We start from the raw sequence: 22,177 nt of genomic DNA on the forward strand, positions 1-22,177 counted from the left end.
GTTCTGTAAGTGCTTATTTTATAGTTTGAAGATTAAACTTAGTATAATCTAATCATCATGATGTTTATTAAACCAATAAATAGTCCAAAATCAACCTTGTATATGCTTGATTGGCTAATGAGGAGCTGTTTAGCCATTGTCACTTAGCACTGTTTACAGAGATAACAGGCCAAATCTAGTGCAGTAAGTGTTCTCATTTAATTTAATTTTTATGCAGATATTGGGTCTGACTCTTGATTTGAAGCACACTGATTTCATGGTTGAACTGTAAGCACAGAAACAGGTTGATATATTTAATTTTCTAAATCTCTGATTTTATTATTTTTAAAGTTTAGTTGAGGTAGGTAATAATTTTTCATTAACTGTGATAAATAGGAACAAAACTTGAACTGACTTTATCAAAGATATTTTTGCTTGTAGAATAGACAAACATACTTTAGAATCAGCAATGTAAAATAATTTGACTAATGGTTTATCAATTAAAATATTCCCTGATCACTCCCCAGTTTGCTAAACTGTATGCTTTTGTCTCTTATGGGGTACAGGCTTTCACTGTGAGTGCAAAATTCAGTACATCAGGAAGATGTAGAGTCTCTTCTAACACAAGTATCTACATGTGATGATTAACAACAGCTTGTGATAATAGTGTGCTTTACATATCTCATCTTCGTAAATTCTGAAATCGAACGTTTGAACATTCCCTTATAGAAACTAAAATGCTAATCACAGCATACTCTGCTTGTGTATATAATTGTTTCTCCTCACAGTGCATTTCTTTCATTGAGTTTCAGCACATACACCAGGAGATTCACTGTGGCTTTCAAAAGAAGGTTTTACTGGTTAAACTTTGTTATTTTAGCAATCATCAGATTGTTTGAGTGATTAAACCTGTACAGTATATTAACAAGGGGGAATTATTTTAATAAAAGCTAAAATACTGAATTTAGTAGGAATTATTTTGTAAGCTTAGTGTTTTGGATTATAGCCACAAGCAGTAGCTTTTAATTTAATTTTTCAGAATATGCTATATATACAGTAGATAGTTCACCTTTACAATTCTTGGAGTGTTGTATTTGAAGCATTCCTTTGTGGGAACCAAACCCCTGCTCAAGCCATTGCATATTTGCATCAGTGTATGATTGTTTTCCTCTTGAAAATAATATAATTTTGCTACAGCATATGTTCTATCAGATAATAGTTTTGTTTACAACATAATGCAGCAAGAGACCCAGGAAGCACAGTAAAATGTGGCCGCAGTACGAATAATAGTGTATCAGTAGCTCTGCTACCTCATGGATAGTCACCTGATTTAATTCCTGACCTTGGGCATTGTCTGCGTGGAGTCTGCATTCTTTTCTCCCATGTCTGTACAGGTTTTCACCAGATGATCAGGTTTCTTTTGCATCCCAAAGATGTGCTGGTAAATTAACTAGCTCCTGTAAATTAACACTTACAGTAAGTAAGTAATAAAAGAAGAATTGATGGTTGTTGTTGGAAAGTAAGTTGGAGGGTTACAAGGAAGTAGAAATAGGGTGATGAGACTATAGGATTGCTTTGCTAGCATCTGCATGGACCCTATAGGTAAATGGCCACTTTGCATGCTGTAATAAATAAATAAATACTGTAAATGCAATCAACAGGTAACAATGCAAGGAAGCGCAGTGCTAGAGCCATACACCTTGAAAAACCCAGGTTCAGTCATGGCTGTGTGGAGTTTGCATGTTCTTCCTAAGTTTATATGGGTTTCCCTCCAGTGTACTAAGTGTAGTTCAATTGCCAGCAACATTCCAAACATGTGCATATTGCTAATTCACCGCTGCAAGATTGCCTTTAGTATGTTGATGAGTGTTAGAATTTGTGGGGGAGTTGCTGGTAATGCAGGAGAAGAAAATAAGAAATTAGTGTAAAATATGTGCTTGATACTTGCTGAATGGTTCTATGACAGAACTATTGAGTGTAACAACTTGCACAAATTCCAGGAAGACTTCAAAACAAAATCAATACAATAACTTTTAAAATACTATTCAGCATGTTTAAGGGGAATCCAAGGGAAAACCTCTTCACTCAGAGGGTGAAGTGGAATGAGCTGACAGAGGAAATTGGAAGATACAGGTTCAATTGTAATATTTAAGAGAAGTTTGAATAGGTACCTGGATGGGAAGCACTGGAGGAATATGGTACAGGATAGGCAGAAGATCAGGTCAGGGTGGACTAGATAGGCCAAGGGGTTTGTTTCTGTGCTCTGTGATGTGTTGGTAAGAATTCAAAGTCCTGCAGTGACAATGCTATTGTCTTTCAGAAAACGATAAGCATATTTGCATTTGTTTTCTCTAGAAAAAATTCAGAGCGATAACCTAATAAAGGTCTTTAGTATTATGAAAATACAGTCAAAGGCAATATAGGGATGTGGTAAGCTGGAGACTGTCAATGTAACATAGATGTTATGAAATCAAATGGAGAATTCAGAAGAACCTTCACTTAGAGAGGTGAGAATGTAGAATACACTTCCATGGGGAATGGTAAAAGCATTAGTAAAGGTGCATTTCAAGATCTGGAAAATGATGTCACACTGATGGAACTGGGTTGGAAGGTTGTGCAGAACCCCAAGTGGAGCATTGGTTAGGCCAAAGGATGTACTGTGATGTACTTTTGTGTAAATCTGCCATCTCAGGTGGATACACAAAATTCATTTGCACTATTTTTGAAGAAAAGCAATCAAGTTCTCTCTGGTGTACCAGCCAATATTTACATTTAATCAATTTTAATAAATAAGATGAGGTTAAAATATATTTTAAATACAAATCTATCTTTTGTATAACATTTTCATATTGCTACCCCACTATGGTGAATCTGCATTTTAGTTAATTATGTAAGTAGAAATTAATCTCTTGCTGATACCCTCATTTATGGTTTTTTACATTAAGACTTAATTCACTCACCTACTTATATACCACTCAGTTAAACAATGTCTTAATTTTAGCATATCAAATCATTTATTACTCATCATATGTAATCTTTTCCATTGCCATTCAGAATATCTGTTCTAATTCAGGTTCCCTGCTATTGTTTATTCACTTCATCTATGATGGTCTTGCAGTTGCAGCTGGAGACCAGTGATCTTGAATTCCATACCTAAACATGTCTGTTTGTCTCTCTCTCTCTCACTCTCTCACACACACACACACACACACACACACACACACACACACACACACACACACACACACACGCACACACACCCACCACCACCACCACCACCACACCACACCCCACCCTTTAAACTAGTTCCTGAATCAGAGGTTTCCCACTGGGGTCCACAGATCCCTCGGTTAATGGTAGGGGCCATGGCATAAAAAAAGATTGGGAACTCCTGTTCAGAAGCTTCAAGTTATCTCTCCTATTATGTGTTTTGTTGCCATTTTTTGTTTGGTCATGCTTCAATAAAATGCTTTTTAAGACACTTGCTTCTTTAAAGATACTGCATAGAGACAGTTTGTTTCAACCACTACATGCTATTTGCTTGCACAGATTATTTTTAGTGTAAACAGGAAGTCTTTCATTTCATCAGTTTATACTCGACTTAAATCAAGGATAGTGCTTGATTCTCTTCTAGATTTTCTATAAACATGTTGAAAATGACCGTTCTGAATATTGTTGGTAAAATATAGAAGTATTTAGCATTAGCTGTGTAACTTATGGTTTTAAAGTTTCAAAAGTACTATTCTCTTAATATGTAACCAATATATTGAAAATACATGTATATGGAGAAATGGCAGATTTGGGTGGCATTTAAATTAGAAAATCTTATCAGAAATCAGATATTACTAGATATTTGGATAGTAAGGGAATCAAGGGTTGTGTCATTAATTAAGAGAACAGAGCTGATGTAAAGGTTCAGCCGTGACCCTGTGGAGCAGATATAAAAGACCAAGTGGCCAACCACTGTTTCTTCTGCTTACTATAAGATCATTGTGCACAGCTCCTAGACCAATAATGCGGTGATCCAAATTCAGTGTTACGTCGATGGAACTTACATGTTCTCCCTAGGTGAACTTGCTCCCATACTCCAAAGACATGTAGTTTGGTTACTCAATTGACTATCATAAATTACTCACAGTGTGCGGTAGAATCTGGGGGTGGGGTGGGGGAGTTGGTGGGAAATTGGAGAGAATAAATAAGAGTTGGTGTGTGGTCAGTGATTATTGGCATGAAGTTGGTGGGCCAAAATCGTTGTTTGATTTTGTTATTCAAATGACTGAAGATTGTGCAAAATGGAATAGATTGAGAACACATCTAACAGCTCAAAATGGTTATCACCTCCCATAGATGTGAGCAACAGCAAAAATGTACATCACCACAATCAGTAATGTCACAACACACCATGTCTCTCACTCTTCTGTTACAATCAAGGGATTGGTCTGGGTTCAGTGAAGAGTGCAAGTCAGAAACAGAACCAGACAAGTATTATGACCATGTTCATTTTGAATGGTGAAGTAAATAATGTATCTTAACTTCTATGAGGATTCCAGAGTCAGAAAAGACAGGCATTGGCCAATTTTGTTGCTCAATGAGCAAAGAATACGGCACAGGCTTTAGGGAAAGCAGAACATTTACTCTGGTTCTAGTACTTTTGATCATTATAGTCATTTCTGGATCATAGATTTCTCCCCCAAGTTGCACATCATCCTGACCTTAAAACATAACACCATTCATTGTTACCAGGCCCAAGTGCTGGAACTCTCCCAATCTATACTGTGGGAATATATTGATGAGATGGAGTATAGCACTCCAACTATTAAAGTGATCACCACTTCCTTGATTTTTAGAGGCAGACAATAAATGGAGATCTATCTGCGTAATTCTACTGCCTCAGGTTATTCCCATTTCTCTTCCTTTAATAAGTTATTTTGATTTCAGACTTGAATATTATTGTGCATCACTGGACTAACTGTTCCAAAGATTCACAATGAATTTAAATAATAACACTCTCGTTGAGGTACCCCTATTTCTAGACAATCTAGACATTGTATTTTATACTTCTCAATGAATCCCCAATCTTTTAATTCTTCTATATCCAGGTGATGCGAAAGACAATGTTCTGTTTATTGCCATGGCAGGCACTCATCAGATATGGGTCATTTTTTTAGAAGATGGAAAACTTCCAAGGGGAGCGTAAGTAACTGAAGATAATTTTTCATTAACTTCTCTGTCACCCTGCAGCGGTATTAAACTGAGTTAACTTCCATAACATTCAATTGTAGTTTAAAATTAACCAATTGGCGTAGATATTTGTGTTCATTGCATGGTAGTTCTCTCTCAAGTGGTATTTGCACGCTTTTTATAGAAGCTGCATGGTTTAAATTCCATTGCACACTGGACGATGATGTGGATGGAACTCCAAATACTCCAAGAATGCTCTGTTAGGTAGTGATAATTAGTTTCAGTTTTTCATTGTTCTTCTGTCCATATTAAAGTGTTCATTAATGACAACCCTGGAGTAGTTTGACAAGCATTGTAATTAATAGAAGCAATGCAATTTTAAATTGAGTTTTTAAAATAATGTTGATTAATGAAGTGGTACAAAAAGGATTCCACTAAGGAATATGACAATCCATGTGATTAATTATAGGGTTCCTGTATTCATATTTTGTTGCCTTTATGTGTTATCTCAAATAAAATGCTTGAAACCAATTTTAAATGAATACTTTTTGTAGTTAAAAAAAACTCTACCATGGAATAGTTTTACCTAGAGTATTTCAGCTATTAGGAATGGTTTAATTGGTGGGGCTGTCTATTTATATCTGCTAAATATCAGTAAATGTAAACAAGGCTTCACAATGGAAACAATCTAATGGAAACAATCCGCAGCTTAAACTAGCTGCCGTTATTTGCTCCAGGAATGAACTGAAACAGTGTCTGCGTTAGTTAAATTTCCCTGTGTACAGTCTATATAAATTTTTAACTTTGATTTTATTTTGCAAAGCATGGTCCCCATCTACTACCATTTGCTCTACTATTGAAACCTAATTAATTTTCTCTCTTTCACAGTTATGACAAAAGATTTAATTCTCTATCCACAGATGCTGTCTAACCTGCTGAGTGCTTTCAGCATCTTCTGTTCTTATTGTTGAAAGTTCAAGTTGATTGTGCAATGAGGGAATATAGGCATTTGGAACTGAAGCTGACTAGTTAGATTGAATGATTGTGAAATTATCAATGTGTAGACTGAGAAAGGAGCATAAGGTACAGTGAGTTTGACATAAAGTCAGGTACAGAACAAGAAGGAAAATCAGAATGGATTAGAGAGGAAGTTAACAGTGGAGATCAGTTTTAAATATTATTTTAAAATGAACAACAGCAGTTAATACACAAAGGCATTCAGAGCAACACACTCAAAATGCTGGAGGAACTCAGCAGGTCAGGCAACATCTATGGAAATAAATAGATAATTCAAGTCAGGAAGGGTCCAATGCCAAAATAAGAAAATGGAGGGAAGGGAAGCTAGGTGAAGCCAGGTGGGGGTTTGAAGTAAGAAGCTGGGAGGTGCTCATGTCAAAGGTAAAGGACTGGAGAAGAATAATTCAGATGGGAGAATGGACCAAAGGAGAAAGGGAAGAAGGACAGGCACCAGGGGAAGGTGATAGGCAAGTGAGGAGAAGAGGTGAGAGGCTATTGAAGAAGGAAGAGGAGGGGATAATTTACTGGAAGTTGGGAAAATCAATGTTCATGCCTTCAGATTTATTCAGTAGCAAATTACTGGCATAGGCATAAAAACATTTTGGGCCATCAGAAATGTATGAAATTATGTGTAGTACCAGGACGCTGTCGGTTCAGAAACGTGCTAATCACTATCAATTGTCTAGATTCAGGACCTACTTGAAGATTGCATTTTTCAATTTATTCAGTTTAAAATTCACTTTACCTTAACTGGAGGAAATTTCTGGTAAAACATCTCTATCTGCTTTGCAATTATTTAGTGCTTTCCACCCCAAATGCTTATAGAGTACTTTGAAAAGTAGTCACTTTTAGGAAGTACTACAGCCAATTTAACTCAGCAAGCTTTTATGGCAATGTAATAATGAACAGTTATTTCATGAAAATTATCATTTTCATGATAATTAAAAAGCTAAATTTTTCCAAGTCTCTGGGAATAATTCCTCAATTATATCATTCAGTATAATCCCTTATCTTATTTTTTCTCAATTTAATCATTGTATGGGATCTAGTTCAGACTGGCAAGTGAACATTTATTACCCATCCTTTCGCTCATCTGAGAAAATAAATGGAACTTTTGTTTAAAATTTCAGCTGGAAGGGAATGTCTCTTGGCAATACGGTTGGCCTCTGTTGTACACCAGCTAAATCTTTGTCCCAAAATCTTGAAGGTTTCATCAACCTTAAGACTTCTGACTCAAAGGCAATAACGTGATCAATTGGGAATTATATCAAAGTTAATTAATCCAGTTATTTAAGAAGTTACTGTTTGAATTTATCCCTGGAGATAGCCAACTACATAATATTTACTGGTTAGCATTAAGACCTTAGATTCAAAACAATTGAACATGGTATATTAAAACTCAAAATTCAAAAGCAACAATTAAAGATTTATTCCAAGGTAGGAACTGGGAAATTTCAATGCAGCTCCTCTGTACTCCTATGAGCCACCAGGGAGTCCAAACCAAAAATAAAATCTAAATGCAGCCACATATCTCTCTGGCTGCTGCCAGTCTGCCTAGACACATTCCAGGGAGTGTCATGGGTCTGCAAAATCTTGTTTAATGCATCTTCCAAAATAGTGATGCATATTACGTGGAAGAAGTAAATTGCTATGTTGCTCTTTGGGAATAGGTTCCAATTATTTATTAAGAGAAAATGTTGTTCATAGACAAGAGAAAGTCTGCAGATACTGGAAATCCAAAGCAACACACAAATGCTGGAGGAACTCAGCAGGTCAGCCAGTATCTATGGGAACAAATAAATAGTCGACATTTCAGCAGAGACCCTTCTTCAGAACTGGAAAGGAAAGGGGAAAAAGCCGGCGGGGGGAGGGGAAGGAAGATAGCTAGAAGGTGATAGGTGAAGCAGGTGGGTAGAAAGATAAAGAACTGGAGATGAAAGAATCTGATTGGAGAGGAGAGTGGGACCATAGGAGAAAGGGAAGGAGAAACGGATCCAGGGGGAGGTGGTAGGCGGGTGAGAAGAGGTAAGAGGCCAGAGTGAGGAATAGAAGAGGGGTGGGGGAGGGGGAGAAATTGTATTTATAAGTTGAATTGGATCATATGCAGAATTTATCATTGTTAGAACTGTTGATTTAATTCAAATATTGCAGTTTTTTATATAACTGGGTTTACCTACATAGCTTTGTATAAAATACTAACTTATTTTTCATTGTTTCTTTAACTAAACACATCTAATATGATTTAATGCAGCTGAAATTGTTATATTTATTTTATTTATGTATTAATTTACTTGTGTCTCCTAGTGAGTACAAGAAAGGAACTTGCATTCGTTTTGCTGGAAGTGGTAATGAGGAAAATAGAAACAATTCTTACCCTCATAAAGCAGGATTTGCTCAGCCATCGGGCTTGTCTGTAGCTCCCGAGGAACTCAATTGTCTTTATGTCGCAGACAGTGAGAGCAGCACAATACGTTCTGTATCATTAAAGGATGGTGCTGTTAAAAACCTGGTGGGAGGAGAAAGGGATCCTCTGGTAAGTTTAATATTTTGAAGTGAGGTTTATATAAACATTGTGCATTAAATTATGAAGCAAATACTATAAGACTGTTGGTTGAAGAATATAAGATTTTGGGTTATCACCAGAGAATTACAATAATTATTTCAGTGGCTATAATGGATAGCTGCTGGAGTTAGAAAATGAAATATTTTGCTACATTTCTTGTTACATTGCTACTATTAGTTTAATTGTACAGGAAGAAATTCAAGGCATATGAGGAGAGTGCAGGAAAATTGTGTTGATCTAAAAGATCATTTATTAGTATTTAATTGCAAACCAAACACAAGTGGACAGAATGGCCTACTCCTATATCTTAGTTCTAATTCCCATAGAGTAAGTCCACTTTTCTGTTTATTCCATTTTTTAAATTTTCTAGCTAAAGTACTACTTATAACCTTAAAAGGCTGTATAATTCTGAGCAAAATATTTTCTTAAAGCTGGATTTAGTAATCAGAATTACTGTAAATTCAGCAGTAACTAAGCCAGTGGCAGTGTTAAATGAACACCAAGTGTACTTTCGCCCATGTGACGTTGAGAATCTGGGAACTTTAAACATGCTGTGCAAGACTAAAGCTGCATTTGGAGTGTATGTTTGAAATTTGAGATTTACTGTTATCAATTGACTGGTTCAACATGGAGTCTCATGATAATACAGTCTATTGGAGCATGGATTATGCCACACATAAACATGACAAAGAATGTTAACTAAACAGTTTAGCAAACACAAAGTAATTTTTATTAAATAAATTTGCAAGCTTTTGAGGGAAAGGATTAATTGCTGGAGACAACTATTCTGGATATGCTGGAAAACTGAGATTACATGTTGACCACAGCAAAACGTGACAGGTGCTATGGCATCTGTTGTAGAGCAGTTTGTCAGTTAGCATATTAGTGAGCGTCCAATGTGACAGGAATGGAGTTTTTAATGTGTGCCATTACCAGCCGTTCAAAGCACTTTGTGATGATTGGCATCAGTGCCACTTTTGTGAGTGACAAAATGTCTGAAATTTGAAAAATTGTGTATTTATTTCCTGAATCCTTCAAAGGAATGGATATCCAGGTCCTGTCAGTTTTGGACAGCTACCACACCTACTTCTGAAGGTGTAGAGTTATTTGGTACAGGGATGATTGTGGTTGACATGTGGGGACAGCAGCCAAGATGAGTGAAGAGTTGAAGATGTCCGTGAGGACATCAGTCAGTTGGTGTGCACACTCTCTCTGGGATGTTTCTGTCTTGGCCACCTTACAGGGGTTGACCCTCTGCTAAGTTCTCACATCTGCTTCTATTACTGACAATGGTTGCTCAGCTGGGAGAGGGGTAGGCTTTGTGGCTGTATCCAATTCACGCTGACATACCAAATTTCTTCAACTTCTAATGAAGTAGAGCCACTGACATCCCATCTTCATGACTACATCAATATGCTGGGGCCAAGATAGGTCCTCTGACAGCTGACCAGGAGCTTAAAGCTGCTCATTCTTTCCAATGCTGACCCCTCCTCAATGTGTCCACTGCATGATCATCTGGCTAAGCTACCTTTACATTAGGTACGTCTGCTCTCCACAAGAACAGATCTATCTTTTTCCAGATTGAAGACAACCAAGCCTTTGGGCTGCTGACCCAGGATACATTTCCACCGGAGATTTTCTGAATCTAAATGGCTGGATCTCCTATTATAGCTGTCAACAATATTTAAAGTCTACTACATAATGTTTATAAAGGCTGTATAAAATTTATATCTAAAGTACTCCTTTCTGCTCTAATATTAGCTTGGCAACCTCTGAGCACCAGACAGTGTGGATTTTCTATAAATTATCTCAGATATCCCAAAAGCATTAGGTTTGGTGGCTGTCCAAAACTGACAGGACTTGGATATCTATTCCTTTGAAGCATTCAGGAAATAAATGCATTATTTTTCAAATGATTTCAGACATTTTGTTACTCATAAAAGACACTTAAACATGGTTCTTCTGTAAACTGTCATTTTAATAATAATTATCTTCCTTTTCAGTTTATATAACATATTGTTCTGAAATCATTCCCCTTAAGTCTTTTTTTCAGTCATCAACCATGTATTGACCTATCTCTGCACACTTGCATGCTCAAGTATTTGCATGTCTACCTGTATTTGGACAATTGGCTAATCGGAGCTGGTTGTCAGAAAGCTGCATGTGTATGTATCAAAAATACACACAAAATGCTGCATCACACAGTGTACCTTCCATCTGAATGTTAAAAAAAATTAATATTTGTATCTGATGGATTGATCTCTACATTTTCAATAGCTTGAATCATTGTTTCAAATTCATTATTGTACCATTCTTGAATAAAGAGAAGTTAGACCTCACACATCAAGCCAAATCCATTCACACTAGTAATTATTCATTAACCTCAGCTTTCTGACTGTTTAAGGTGTATATTTTGTCCCCATCGAAGCACATCAGGGTTACACTGTTCAAGTGTTTCACCTCAGAATTGTATATTCAATTTTGGTCTGATGTCAGCAGCTATGTTTATCTTTTAACATTACAGATTTTGTAACACCTCTCCATCTGAATTGTTTGTTGAGTGTTCAATACTATTCTCTCTATTGTTGAGTTAGACAGTAGGTTCTTCTTTTACATTCAGGAAATAGTCTGTGAGTTATAACCGTCACTCTGCCGTACCTCTCAACATACAGTATTTCACCTTGACATAATCTACGCAAAGCCCAAATTCCCAGATTGAGCATGGTACAGTGGTCTACCAATACAGTCCAGTTCTTGCAGTAAATCAATTTCATTTTGAATCTCAACAAATGAAAACATAGTTGTGAAGCCTGCATGGGAGGAGATCTAACTCTGGTAAACTCAGGTCTTGGCACAAAGGCACAAAGGTCTTGACCGTTAGATTATGGATAAGATGAAGTATGAAGGGTGTTAAATCGTCAATGTGCAGAGTCTTCAATCATCTTCAAAAGTTGGAACCTTTTTGGCAACCTAATTAACTAAGAGGCTGGTGACGTGTCTCTAGTAAAGGAGGTGAAAGGGGCTCCTACCCTCTGCTAGCCTGCAGGTCACCCTTGGACAAGGTGTAGCACTTGCTTAGCACACCCCCCCCCCCATTCCTACCCCCAGTCAGGGTTACTTGAAGCCATGGGAGTTGATGGTGGATGGTCATATGAGCAGCTGGTGCATATCACAAGTCCTGATTATGTGATCACTGATGCCAAGCAGACAGTATTTGAAGAGTATAGATAATGGCTAGGGTCACCCATCTTGTATAGACACTGCTGAGAAGAAGGCAATGGCAAACAGCTTCTGTAGAGAACACAAAGTACACTACAGATGCTGTGGTCAAATCAAAACATACAAACAAGCTGGATGAACTCAGCAGGTCGAGCAGCATCCGTTGAAAATGATTTTCACTGGATGCTGCCCAACCTGCTGAGCACATCCAGCTTGTTAGTGTGTGTTAACTTCTGTAGAGAAATTTGCCAAGAGCAATCATGGTTCTGGAAAGACCATGATCGCCTGCAACACAGCATAACATGAACAAATTTAACTAGGAGGCTGCAACAAAACCAGTGCCTGTCTCTATTTTGTAGGTCCTAATAATGGGAATGCAAAGAATATTGTTGCGCTCTGGAGCTGAAACATGCTCCTTTAAAATACACGTGCAATCAAACACAGGAAATGAAGTAGATGTCAATGATGCACTGTCTAAAAGTTCTCAAAATTCACCAATGTATGCTGAAAAACCTTAAGTCCATCTTCCAGCATAAACTAGTGAATTTTGAGAACCTTTAGGTATTAAAGATAAATATGTAAAATACCCTACAAATGTTGTGCTTTGTTGCATGAGGTAAAAGTAGTTTTTAATGCCATGGTAAGCTACTGGCGTGGATTTAATGATCAGCAGAGAATCAACAGTGATCACCTTGGACCTTGAACAAAGCTGCCCACAATGGTCTAGAGATCTTTAGGGTCTACGTTTCCCTTTTTCCAACATCTTTGTCCATCAGCTGTCAAAATAAAGGGACCCATGGTGCTAAGCAACCCTGATCTAATCAGGTAATAGAGACACAAGAGTGACTTCAGATGCTGGAAATCTGGAGCCACACACAGAAAACACTGGAGAACATCAGCTGGTCAGGCAGCTTTTTTGGACAGAGGTGAAAAGTTGACGTCAGAACTGGAAGGAAAGAGGGCTGTAGCCATAATAAAAGGGTGGGGGGAAGGGAAGGAACATATGGTTCCAGGTGAGGGGTGTGAAGTGGGAATGATGTGAGAAACTGGGAAGTAATAGGTGGGAGAGACAAAGGGATAAAGGAAACCAAAGGTGGGGAGTTAGAAAAATCGATGTTGGTGCCATCAGGTTGGAGGTAACCAAGTCAGAATAGGAGATGTTGTTCCTCTGATCTGTGTCCAACCTCAACTGGCTGTAAAGAAGGCTATGGACTGAAATGTTAGTGTAGGAATGGGGTGAATTAAAATGGCTGGCCAACTGGAAGTAATAGCAGACAGAGCGAAGGTGCATGGTGGCTTTCTCTTATTGTTCTAGCCCTTTCACCCCTTCTCATTCCTCTCCTTCACCCTCACAATCTGTCCATCATCCACCTTCCTCCAGGTCCCCACCTCCTTCTCTTTATTCCATGGTCTACTGTTTTCTCATGTCAAATTTCTTCTTCTAAAGCCCTTTGCCTCTACCATCTATCACCTCACACTTTCCCCAACTCGATCTTCCAGCCCTCTTCCTTGGGTCCACCTATCATCTGCCGGCTCATGCTCCTCCCCTTTATCACATGCTTTTATTCTGGCTTCTGCCCTCTTTCATTCCAGTGCAGCTGATGGGTCTCAGCCAAAACATTGACTGTTCAATTCTCCACATAGATGCTGCCTGGCTCAATGTGCTCTCCCAGCACTTTGTGTGTATAACATTTATGACATATTTTATAGATGGGCTAGTTTGCTTAATATTGAAATTTTAGTCATTTTAACTAAATTCTCTTTATTATGCTGGAGTAGTCTGCAAAAATAGAGCCGGTGGGAGTAGAATGGGTGACTTGCAACTACGTATGGATTTCTACAATAAATTACTTTTAAGAAAAAAGATTTTGTCAGTTTCAAGTGTAATGACAGCATAAACCAACAGGTTTACTAATAATTCAACTGTAAAATTTGGACCATATTTACTAGTTAAGAACTCTTCTTTATGAAAATATTCTAAGAGTATGTTGTAGTGACCTCATAAATATTAAGAATTCTATTATATATCTACTATATTTCATCTTCTTCGAAAGGCTCATGTTTATGTCCTGTCTTTATTTTGTCTCCTGCCAAGTTAAGAAAAATAAGCCAGCTTGGTTTTGCTGGGAGGAGTACTGCTGAACTTAAAAGCATTAGAACCAGGAGGAAAACCATTTGCTAGATCTCTGCGAGCAGCTTTCTTCAAGGTCAAAAGAAAGCACTGTTGTTTTGCCACTAACTACAAAATCATGGCCCATGTTTCTCTAGAGGTAGCTAAACCCTAAAAAGCAAATATAAACATTATTTATCATACTTTAAGCATTGATTGTTATTAGATAACCATATAATCATATAACAATTACAGCACGGAAACAGGCCATTTCGGCCCTTCTAGTCCATGCCGAATGCTTACTCTCACCTAGTCCCACTGACCCCCACTCAGCCCATAACCCTCCATTCCTTTCCTGTCCATATACCTATCCAATTTTACTTTAAATGATAATACCGAACCTGCCTCTACCTCTTCTACTGGAAGCTCGTTCCACAGAGCTACCACTCTCTGAATAAAGAAATTCCCCCTCGTGTTACCCTTAAACTTTTGCCCCTAACTCTCAACTCATGACCTCTTGTTTGAATCTCCCCTACTCTCAATGGAAAAAGCCTATCCACGTCAACTCTATCTATCCCCCCTCATAATTTAAAATACCTCTATCAAGTCCCCCCTTAACCTTCTACGCTCCAAAAAATAAAGACCAAAATTGTTCAATCTTTCCCTGTAACTTAGGTGCTGAAACCCAGGTAACATTCTAGTAAATCTTCTCTGTACTCTCTCTATTTTATTGACATCTTTCCTATAAAAATGTTCCAAATTAAAATTAACTGACCAAATTTGACCAGTGGCCAATTCGGACATCAGAAGTTTGGAGAGGAGAGACTTCAAATCAGGTCCACTGCCTGAGCATAAAATGCAGGACTGGGTCATGGCAGCATAAAGGAGCTTTGACCAGAGGCCAATTGCCTTTCTGGATTAATTAGTAAGAGCAAATTAAAAGAAGGCAGAGGCAAGTGCAGCGGCGATCTTTGCTGCAGCCGTCATCTGAGTCAATAGAGTCAGAGTCGTGATCTTGAGGCTTTAGCTCTTTGAGTCTTCAGGGAACTCAAAAGAAATAAAAACTCAAGGTTTTTTCCTTTTCTTTATATCTGCTCAGCTAGGTCAGTAGAGTTGTCAGGTAGGATAGTGTAAAGCGGAATGTGGAAAGCCACTACAACTGAAGGAAATGCATTCAGCTGCAGCTTCTAACTTACCTCATTCAGGAGTTGGAGCTTGAACTGGATATCTCCGGATACTAAAGGGGTGATAGATAAGACATATAGAGTGATAGTTACACTCATGGTACAGGACACAGGAAACTGAGTGACAGGCAGGAAGGAGAAAGAGGTTAAGGAGCCAGTGCAGAGTACCCCTGTTGCAATCCCCCTCAACTTTGGATACTGTGCAGGGTGATGACCTAATAGAGGAAAGTCACAGTGGTCGGGTGTCTGGCACTGAGTCTGCCTCTCTGACTCAGGTGGGAAGTGAGAAGAAGAGGCATGCTGTGATGATAGGGGATTCATTAGTTGGGGAACGGACAGGAGCTGCTGTGGGTGAGAAGAAGATTCCCGGAGGGTATGTTGCCTCCCAGATGCCAGGGTCTGAGATATCACAGATCAAGTCCTCAGCATTCTTAAGTGGGAGGGAGAACAGCCAGAAATCCTGGTTCATGTAGGTACCAATGACATGGGTAAGACAAGTGATGTGGTTCTGCATAGGGAGTTCAGGGAGTTAGGTACTAAGTTAAAGGGCAGGACCTCCAGAGTTATGATCTTAGGATTGCTCCCTGTGCCATGTGCTAGTGTGCAAAAACTAGGAAGGTTATACAGTTTAGTATGTGGCTAAGGAGGAGGGAGGGCATAAGATTTCTGGACAATTGGGCTCTCTTCTAGGGGGCCTAATATCCTAGCAGGAAGGTTTGTTAATGCTGCAAGGTGGGGTTTAAACTAGAGTTGCAAGGGGATGGGAACCAGAGTGCCAGAACAGTTAGAGGAGAGATTGTAGAGGCAGATATTGATAAGACCTCAGACAGTTACGAATCAAAAGGTTAAGCATGGTGTGACAAAATCGAAAAGGTTGAATACAGGACTGAAGGTGTTGTGTCTGAATGTGTGAAGTGTATGGAATAAGGTAGATGAACTTGTAGCGCAGTTGCAGATTGCCAGGGATGATGTTCTAGGCATCATGGCTGAAAGATTATAGCTGGCAGCTTGATGTCTAAGGATGGATGGGAAGGCAAAGGGGGTGGCATTGCTCTATTGGTAAAAAATGAAATCAAATCATTAGAAAGAGATGACATAGGGTCAGAAGGTGTTGAATCATTGTGGATGGAGGCAAGGGTATAAAGACCCTGATGGGAGTTGTATACAGACCCCCAAACAGTAGTAAGGCTGAGGCCTACAAATTACAATGGGTGATAGAAAATGCATGTCAAAAGGGCAATGTTACAATAGTCATGGAGGACTTCACTATGCCGGTAGATTGGGAAGATCAGGTTAGCGCTGGATTACGGGGGGGGGGGGGGGGGGAGTTATGAGAGTTCCTATGGGATGGCTTTTCAGAGCAGCTTGTAGTTGAGCCCACTAGAAGATCAGCTGTTCTGGATTGGCGGTTGTGAATCAGAATTGATTAGACAGCTTGAGGTGAAAGAACCCTTAGGGGCAAGTGATCATAAAATGATTGAACTCACCTTGAAATTTGAGAAGGAGAAGCTAAGGTCAGCTGAATCAGTGTTAAAGTGGAGTGAAGTGAATTACAGAGACATGAGAGAGGAGTTGGCCAGAATTGATTGGAAAAGAACATTGGTGGGGATGACAGCAGAGCAGCAATGGCTGGAATTTCTGGAAGCAATTGGAAGAAACAGGATATATACATTTGTACATCCCAAAGAGGAAAGAAGTATTCTAAAGGAAAGATGACACAACCATGGCCAACAAGAGAAGTCAAAGCCACCATAAAAGCCAAAGAGAGAGCATAATAGAGCAAAATTAGTGGGAAGTTAGAGGATTGGGAAGCTTTCAAATACCAAAAGAAGGCAACTAAAAATGCAGTCAAGAAGGTAAAGATGGAATATGAAAGTAAGCTAGACAATAATATTAAAGTGAATACCAAAAGTTTCTTCAGATACATAAAGTGTATAAGACAGGCGAGAGAGGACATCGGACCGCTGGAAATCAATGCTGGAGAAGTAGTGATGGGGACAACAAAATAATGGATGAACTGAATAAGTATTTTGCATCAATCTTAACTGTGGAAGACACTAGCAGTATGGTGAAAGTTCCAGGTGTCAAGAGTATGAATTATGTGAATGGCTGAGGGTAGCAGACACCAACAGAATCAGCAAGCCCATTCGTAAGGCCAGTGATGTTGTGGGGGTGGAACTGGACTCTGATGGTGTTGTCTGAAAAGAGGATGCTGTCCAAGTTGCTTGCCATCTTGGACAATGTCTCCCATCCACTCCATAATGTGCTGGTTAGGCACAGGAGTACATTCAGCTAGAGACTCATTCCACTGAGATGTAACACTGAGCGTCATAAGGAAGTCATTCCTGCCTGTGGCCATCAAACTTTACAACTCCTCCCTCAGAGTGTCAGACACCCTGAGCCAATAGGCTGGTCCTGGATTTATTTCCACTTGGCTTAATTTACCTATTATTATTATTATTATTTATGGGTTTTATATTACTATATTTCTACACTATTCTTGGTTGGTGTGACTGTAACGAAACCCAATTTCCCTCGGGATCAATAAAGTATGTCTGTCTGTGAAGTTACCATGACTAGAGAGAAGGTTCTTGGGAAACAAAAAGGTCTGAAAGTCATTAAGTCACCTGGACCAAATGGTGTACACCCCAGGGTTCTGAAGGAGGTAGCTGAACAGACTGTGGAAGCATTAGTAATGTTCTTTCAAGAATCATTAGGTTCTGGAAGACTGGAAAATTGCAAAATGTCATTCCACTCTTCAAGAAGTGAGAAAAACAGAAGAATGGAAACTACAGGCCAGGTAGTCTGACCTCGGTGGTTGGGAAGATGTTGAAGTTGATTATTAAGGATAAAGTCTCAGGGTACTTGGAGGAACATAATAAAATAGGTGGTAGTCAGCATGGTTTACTCAAGGGGAAATCTTGCCTGACAAATCTGGTGGAACTCTTTGAAGAGAAAGCAAGTAGGATAGACAAAGGAGAATCAGTTGTTGTCATGTATTTGGATTTTCAGAAGGTCTTTGACACGGTGCCACACACGAGGCTGCTTAACAAGTTACTGGTTGACTGCCGGTGATTAGTGGTGTTCCACAGGAGTCTGTGTTGAGACAGATTCTTCTTGTTATACGTCAATTATTTGGATGATGGAATTGATGGATTTTATGAAATGGCGGAATGGGCCAAAAACCTAATTCTGCTCCTATATCTTCTGGTCAAACAAGGCAAAATAACTAAGATACCTCAGTCTGGTGCTATAACCCAGATGAAGCAAATAACCTTATTTTAATTAACTGAAAAAATAATAGCATAAGAACATTTGAAGTTTCCAAAGTTAAACGGATCCTCTCACACAAGTGTGTTGCATGACTAAGTTCATGGTGGCACTGATGAAAATAACATTAAGTCTGGCTTTTTACTTTCATCGGTTTGGTTTATTTCTTTAATGCAGAATCCATTTGGGAAACATAAAGTTTATGACTGATCATTCATCCTTCCACTTATCCATTAATTCTAGCCTGTTATTTGAGTTTGGCAATGTACATCAGTTTGCCAATGTATTAGATTAATGCATCAGTAACTTACAGCTTGTGCTTCAAGTGATCACATTATTTGACTTTATTTAGTAGCAAGTATGAATGAACTATACATAAGTAAGTTTGAAGTTTGTCAAGATAATGTGTTTCATAGTTTAGCTATTTCTGTGGTTACAGTAAGTACAAGTAATAGTAGATCTAGCTAAGGCTGTGTCTCTACATTTCAGCAGTTGTTTTGAAATTGTTTTTAAAACTCACAGATAAGACAGGATAAGATAGTAATTATTCCAGTCAATATGCTATAAAAAGGAATTGGCTAATTGGCTCATCAGGTCGATTCTGATTTTGATTTTCACTTGAGTCATCAGATTTAATCCCTCTGCCCAGGCTGCACATGAATGTTCAAGGCACTGGCTAATTATATAGGGGTAGAACAGACAGATGCCATTCAGCCCCTCACATCTGGTCTGACTTCAGCACCACTAATTCCATAATCTTTAATATCTAAAATACGAGGGGTGATTGATAAGTTCCTGGCTTAAGGTAGAAGGAGTCAATTTTAGAAAACCTAGCACATTTATTTTTCAACATAGTCCCCTCCTACATTTAAACAGTTAGTCCAGCGGTCGTGGAGCATACGGATCTTGGACCTCCAGAAAGTGTCCACAGATGGGTGATTGATAAATTTGTGGCCTAAGGTAGAAGGCAATGAGTTATACAGCTCTCATTACATGCACATGCAGTTCAACTCTTTGAGTGATTATGCAGAAAGTTTGAAGTTAATAACTCATCTCCTTCTACCTTAGGCACGAACTTATCAATCACCCCGATGAGTTATTAACTTCAAACTTTCTGCATAATCACTCAAAGAGTGGAATGTAATGAGAACTGTAGGCCACAAACGTATCAATCACCCCTTGTATATATGTCTCTCTATATCTTGAATATAGTGAACATATAGTAAAACTGGGAAGTGAAAATGAAGGTGTCAACATTCAAGGTGACAAAATTTCTTACTTCAGACTGTGACCTTTAATTCAAGCATCATTCCCATGTGTCCCCTGTAAATCTTTGAAAGAATTTTACACATTTCAATGAGATTGCCTCTCATTTTTCTAAACTAAAGAGATTATAAGCCTTGCCTATATAATCTTTCCTGATACAACTGTAGTATCCCTGGAATCTTCACGCTCTCCCCCTATGATAAACATATCAGGAGACCAGACTTGTACACAATGTGCCAGTTATTTTCTCAAAAAGGGTCAAACACTTGGAGTAACACACCTCTATGCCTGTGTTAAATGTCCTCTCACTAGAACCAGTCCCTCACTAGTTAGTTTATTTACTTATGTGATTCATCTCAGACTTATTGAAGTGAAACTGCTCCCAGGGGAGCAGCTTCCCCCTTTTTCCAGTACAGGCACCAGTAGTCCATGTACTGAAAGCCAATTCTTTCATACTGGTCTTTGAACAATGCATTTAATTTTCTTATCTTACTTTCCCTGTGACAATTGAATTTGGCTCAAATTACAATCCAGTGATTATCATCGTTGTGGTTCTGCTTTTTTAATTTGGACTTCAGCTTCTCGTAATCCTTCTGCTGAACCTTCTGTATATTATCACTGTCAATCATTCCCACAACAAACATGGCAACTGGTTCTTTCCCTTCCTACTTAAAATTCCTCTCTAACCCCGAGGAGAAGCCTTTAATCCCATACTCATGACTGCAGAGAACAGTAGCTTCCTAAATCAACTGTCCTCTAATGAATTGTGTTTTTCATTTCCCCAACTTGTTTGGTTCCTTATTGTCTTACATAATTTGTTCATCTACCTTGCATTTTCTGTGCTTATTCAAACTGGCTGCAAGAACCTAGAGCATACTGGACATGTCCAGTGCTGACGTTGCTGCAACATACCCTTCTGCTTTTTCATACCTAACTCATTTGCAGTCAAACCCTCTTGTTCCTCTTGACTGATCATTTCTACAGTGCTTAATGTAAGTCAGGGGTTCCCAACCTGTGGTCCACGGACCCCTTGCTTAATGGTATTGGTCTATGGCATAAAAAATGTTGGGAATCCCTGATCTAAGGGGTGTAACCATCTCCAGGAGCAAGGTTTTAAGTAACCATCCCCTGTATGATTCATTACCATCTCAGGCTGTAGCTCCTCATTTCTGAGCCAAAGCTCTTTCAACTGCAGTCATTTAAAATAGGTGTGCTGACGAAGGATTCCAATCGTGTTCATCAATTCCAATACACTTGAGCTTAGAGGAGTATGCCTCATCATCAGCTCTTCTTGGTGCGCAAATATATCAGTGCTGTCCCAATTCTGCTCACCAGACCTGGAATATCGAGCAGTAAAGTGCCGTCCTTTTTACCTGCCACGGGAGTTCTCCGGGGTCATTTTGGCCAACGTTAAGGAGGCTTTAGATGATCTGAGTAATGAGATCAATATGCACGAAACAGTGCACCCTAGTGCTTTCACCATCATTTTGGGAGATTTTAACCAGGCCAGTCTGAAAAAAAACACTAAGCAACTACCATCAACAGATCACTTGCAATACCAGAGGATACAACACACTGGACCATTGCTAAACCATTATCAGGAATACCTACTGTTCGTTTTTTCTCTCCACTCTTTTCTAAAAGTGTATACCTCAGATAAATACTATGTGGAGATTTGCGACATATATGATTATATGATATATATGTACAACGTCTGAAATACATCTTATGGAAATGTTTGATGATGAACTTCAATAAAAAAAATAAATTACTGAGAATAGAAAAAAAAAAGAATACCTACTGTGTTATTCCACGCCCTCACTTCAGGAAGTCTGATCACCTGGCTGTACTTCTACTCCCTGAGTATAGGCAGAGACTGAAGACTGCAGCACCAGCAGTGAAGACCAAGAAGGTTTGGACAAGGGAAGCACAGAAGCCCCTACAGGACTGCTTTGAATTGGTGGGCTGGACTGTATTCAGGGGTTCATCTTCGAACCTGGATGAGTATGCTGCAGTTGTTACCGATTTCATTAAAACCTGTGTGGATGAGTGTGTGCCCACAAAGACTACTGTACATTCCCAAACCAAAAGCCATGGATGAAGCAGGAGGTACATCGTCTGCTGAAGGCTAGATCTGTGGCATTCAAGTCTGGCAACCCAGGCCTGTACCAGAAAACCAGGTATGATTTGCTGAGGGCAATTTCAAGGACAAAGAGACAATTTTGAATGAGGTTGGAGGCGAGATCGGATACACAGCAGCTCTGGCAGGGTCTGCAAGACATTACTTCCTACAAAGCAAAACCTAATAGCATGGATGGCGGCGATGTTTCACTACCAGATGAACTCAGTGCTTTCTACGCACTCTTTGAAAGGGAGCACACAACTACA

At 38.9% G+C, this 22,177-nt stretch overlaps 1 protein-coding gene across 1 annotated transcript in view; it reads left to right on the forward strand.

Annotated features, from left to right (window-relative positions):
* The window catches only part of nhlrc2 (NHL repeat containing 2), a 90,919-nt gene that overhangs the window by 57,658 nt on the left and 11,084 nt on the right, over positions 1–22,177 (forward strand). Inside the window, exons 7-8 of the mRNA XM_059948005.1 lie at positions 5,079–5,172; positions 8,482–8,710. Of these exons, the coding sequence (XP_059803988.1) occupies positions 5,079–5,172; positions 8,482–8,710 (323 nt within the window). The remainder of the gene's footprint in view (positions 1–5,078; positions 5,173–8,481; positions 8,711–22,177) is intronic.

Source organism: Hypanus sabinus, chromosome 22 (genome assembly GCF_030144855.1).
Source record: "Hypanus sabinus isolate sHypSab1 chromosome 22, sHypSab1.hap1, whole genome shotgun sequence".
Classification (NCBI taxonomy): Eukaryota; Metazoa; Chordata; class Chondrichthyes; order Myliobatiformes; family Dasyatidae; genus Hypanus; species Hypanus sabinus.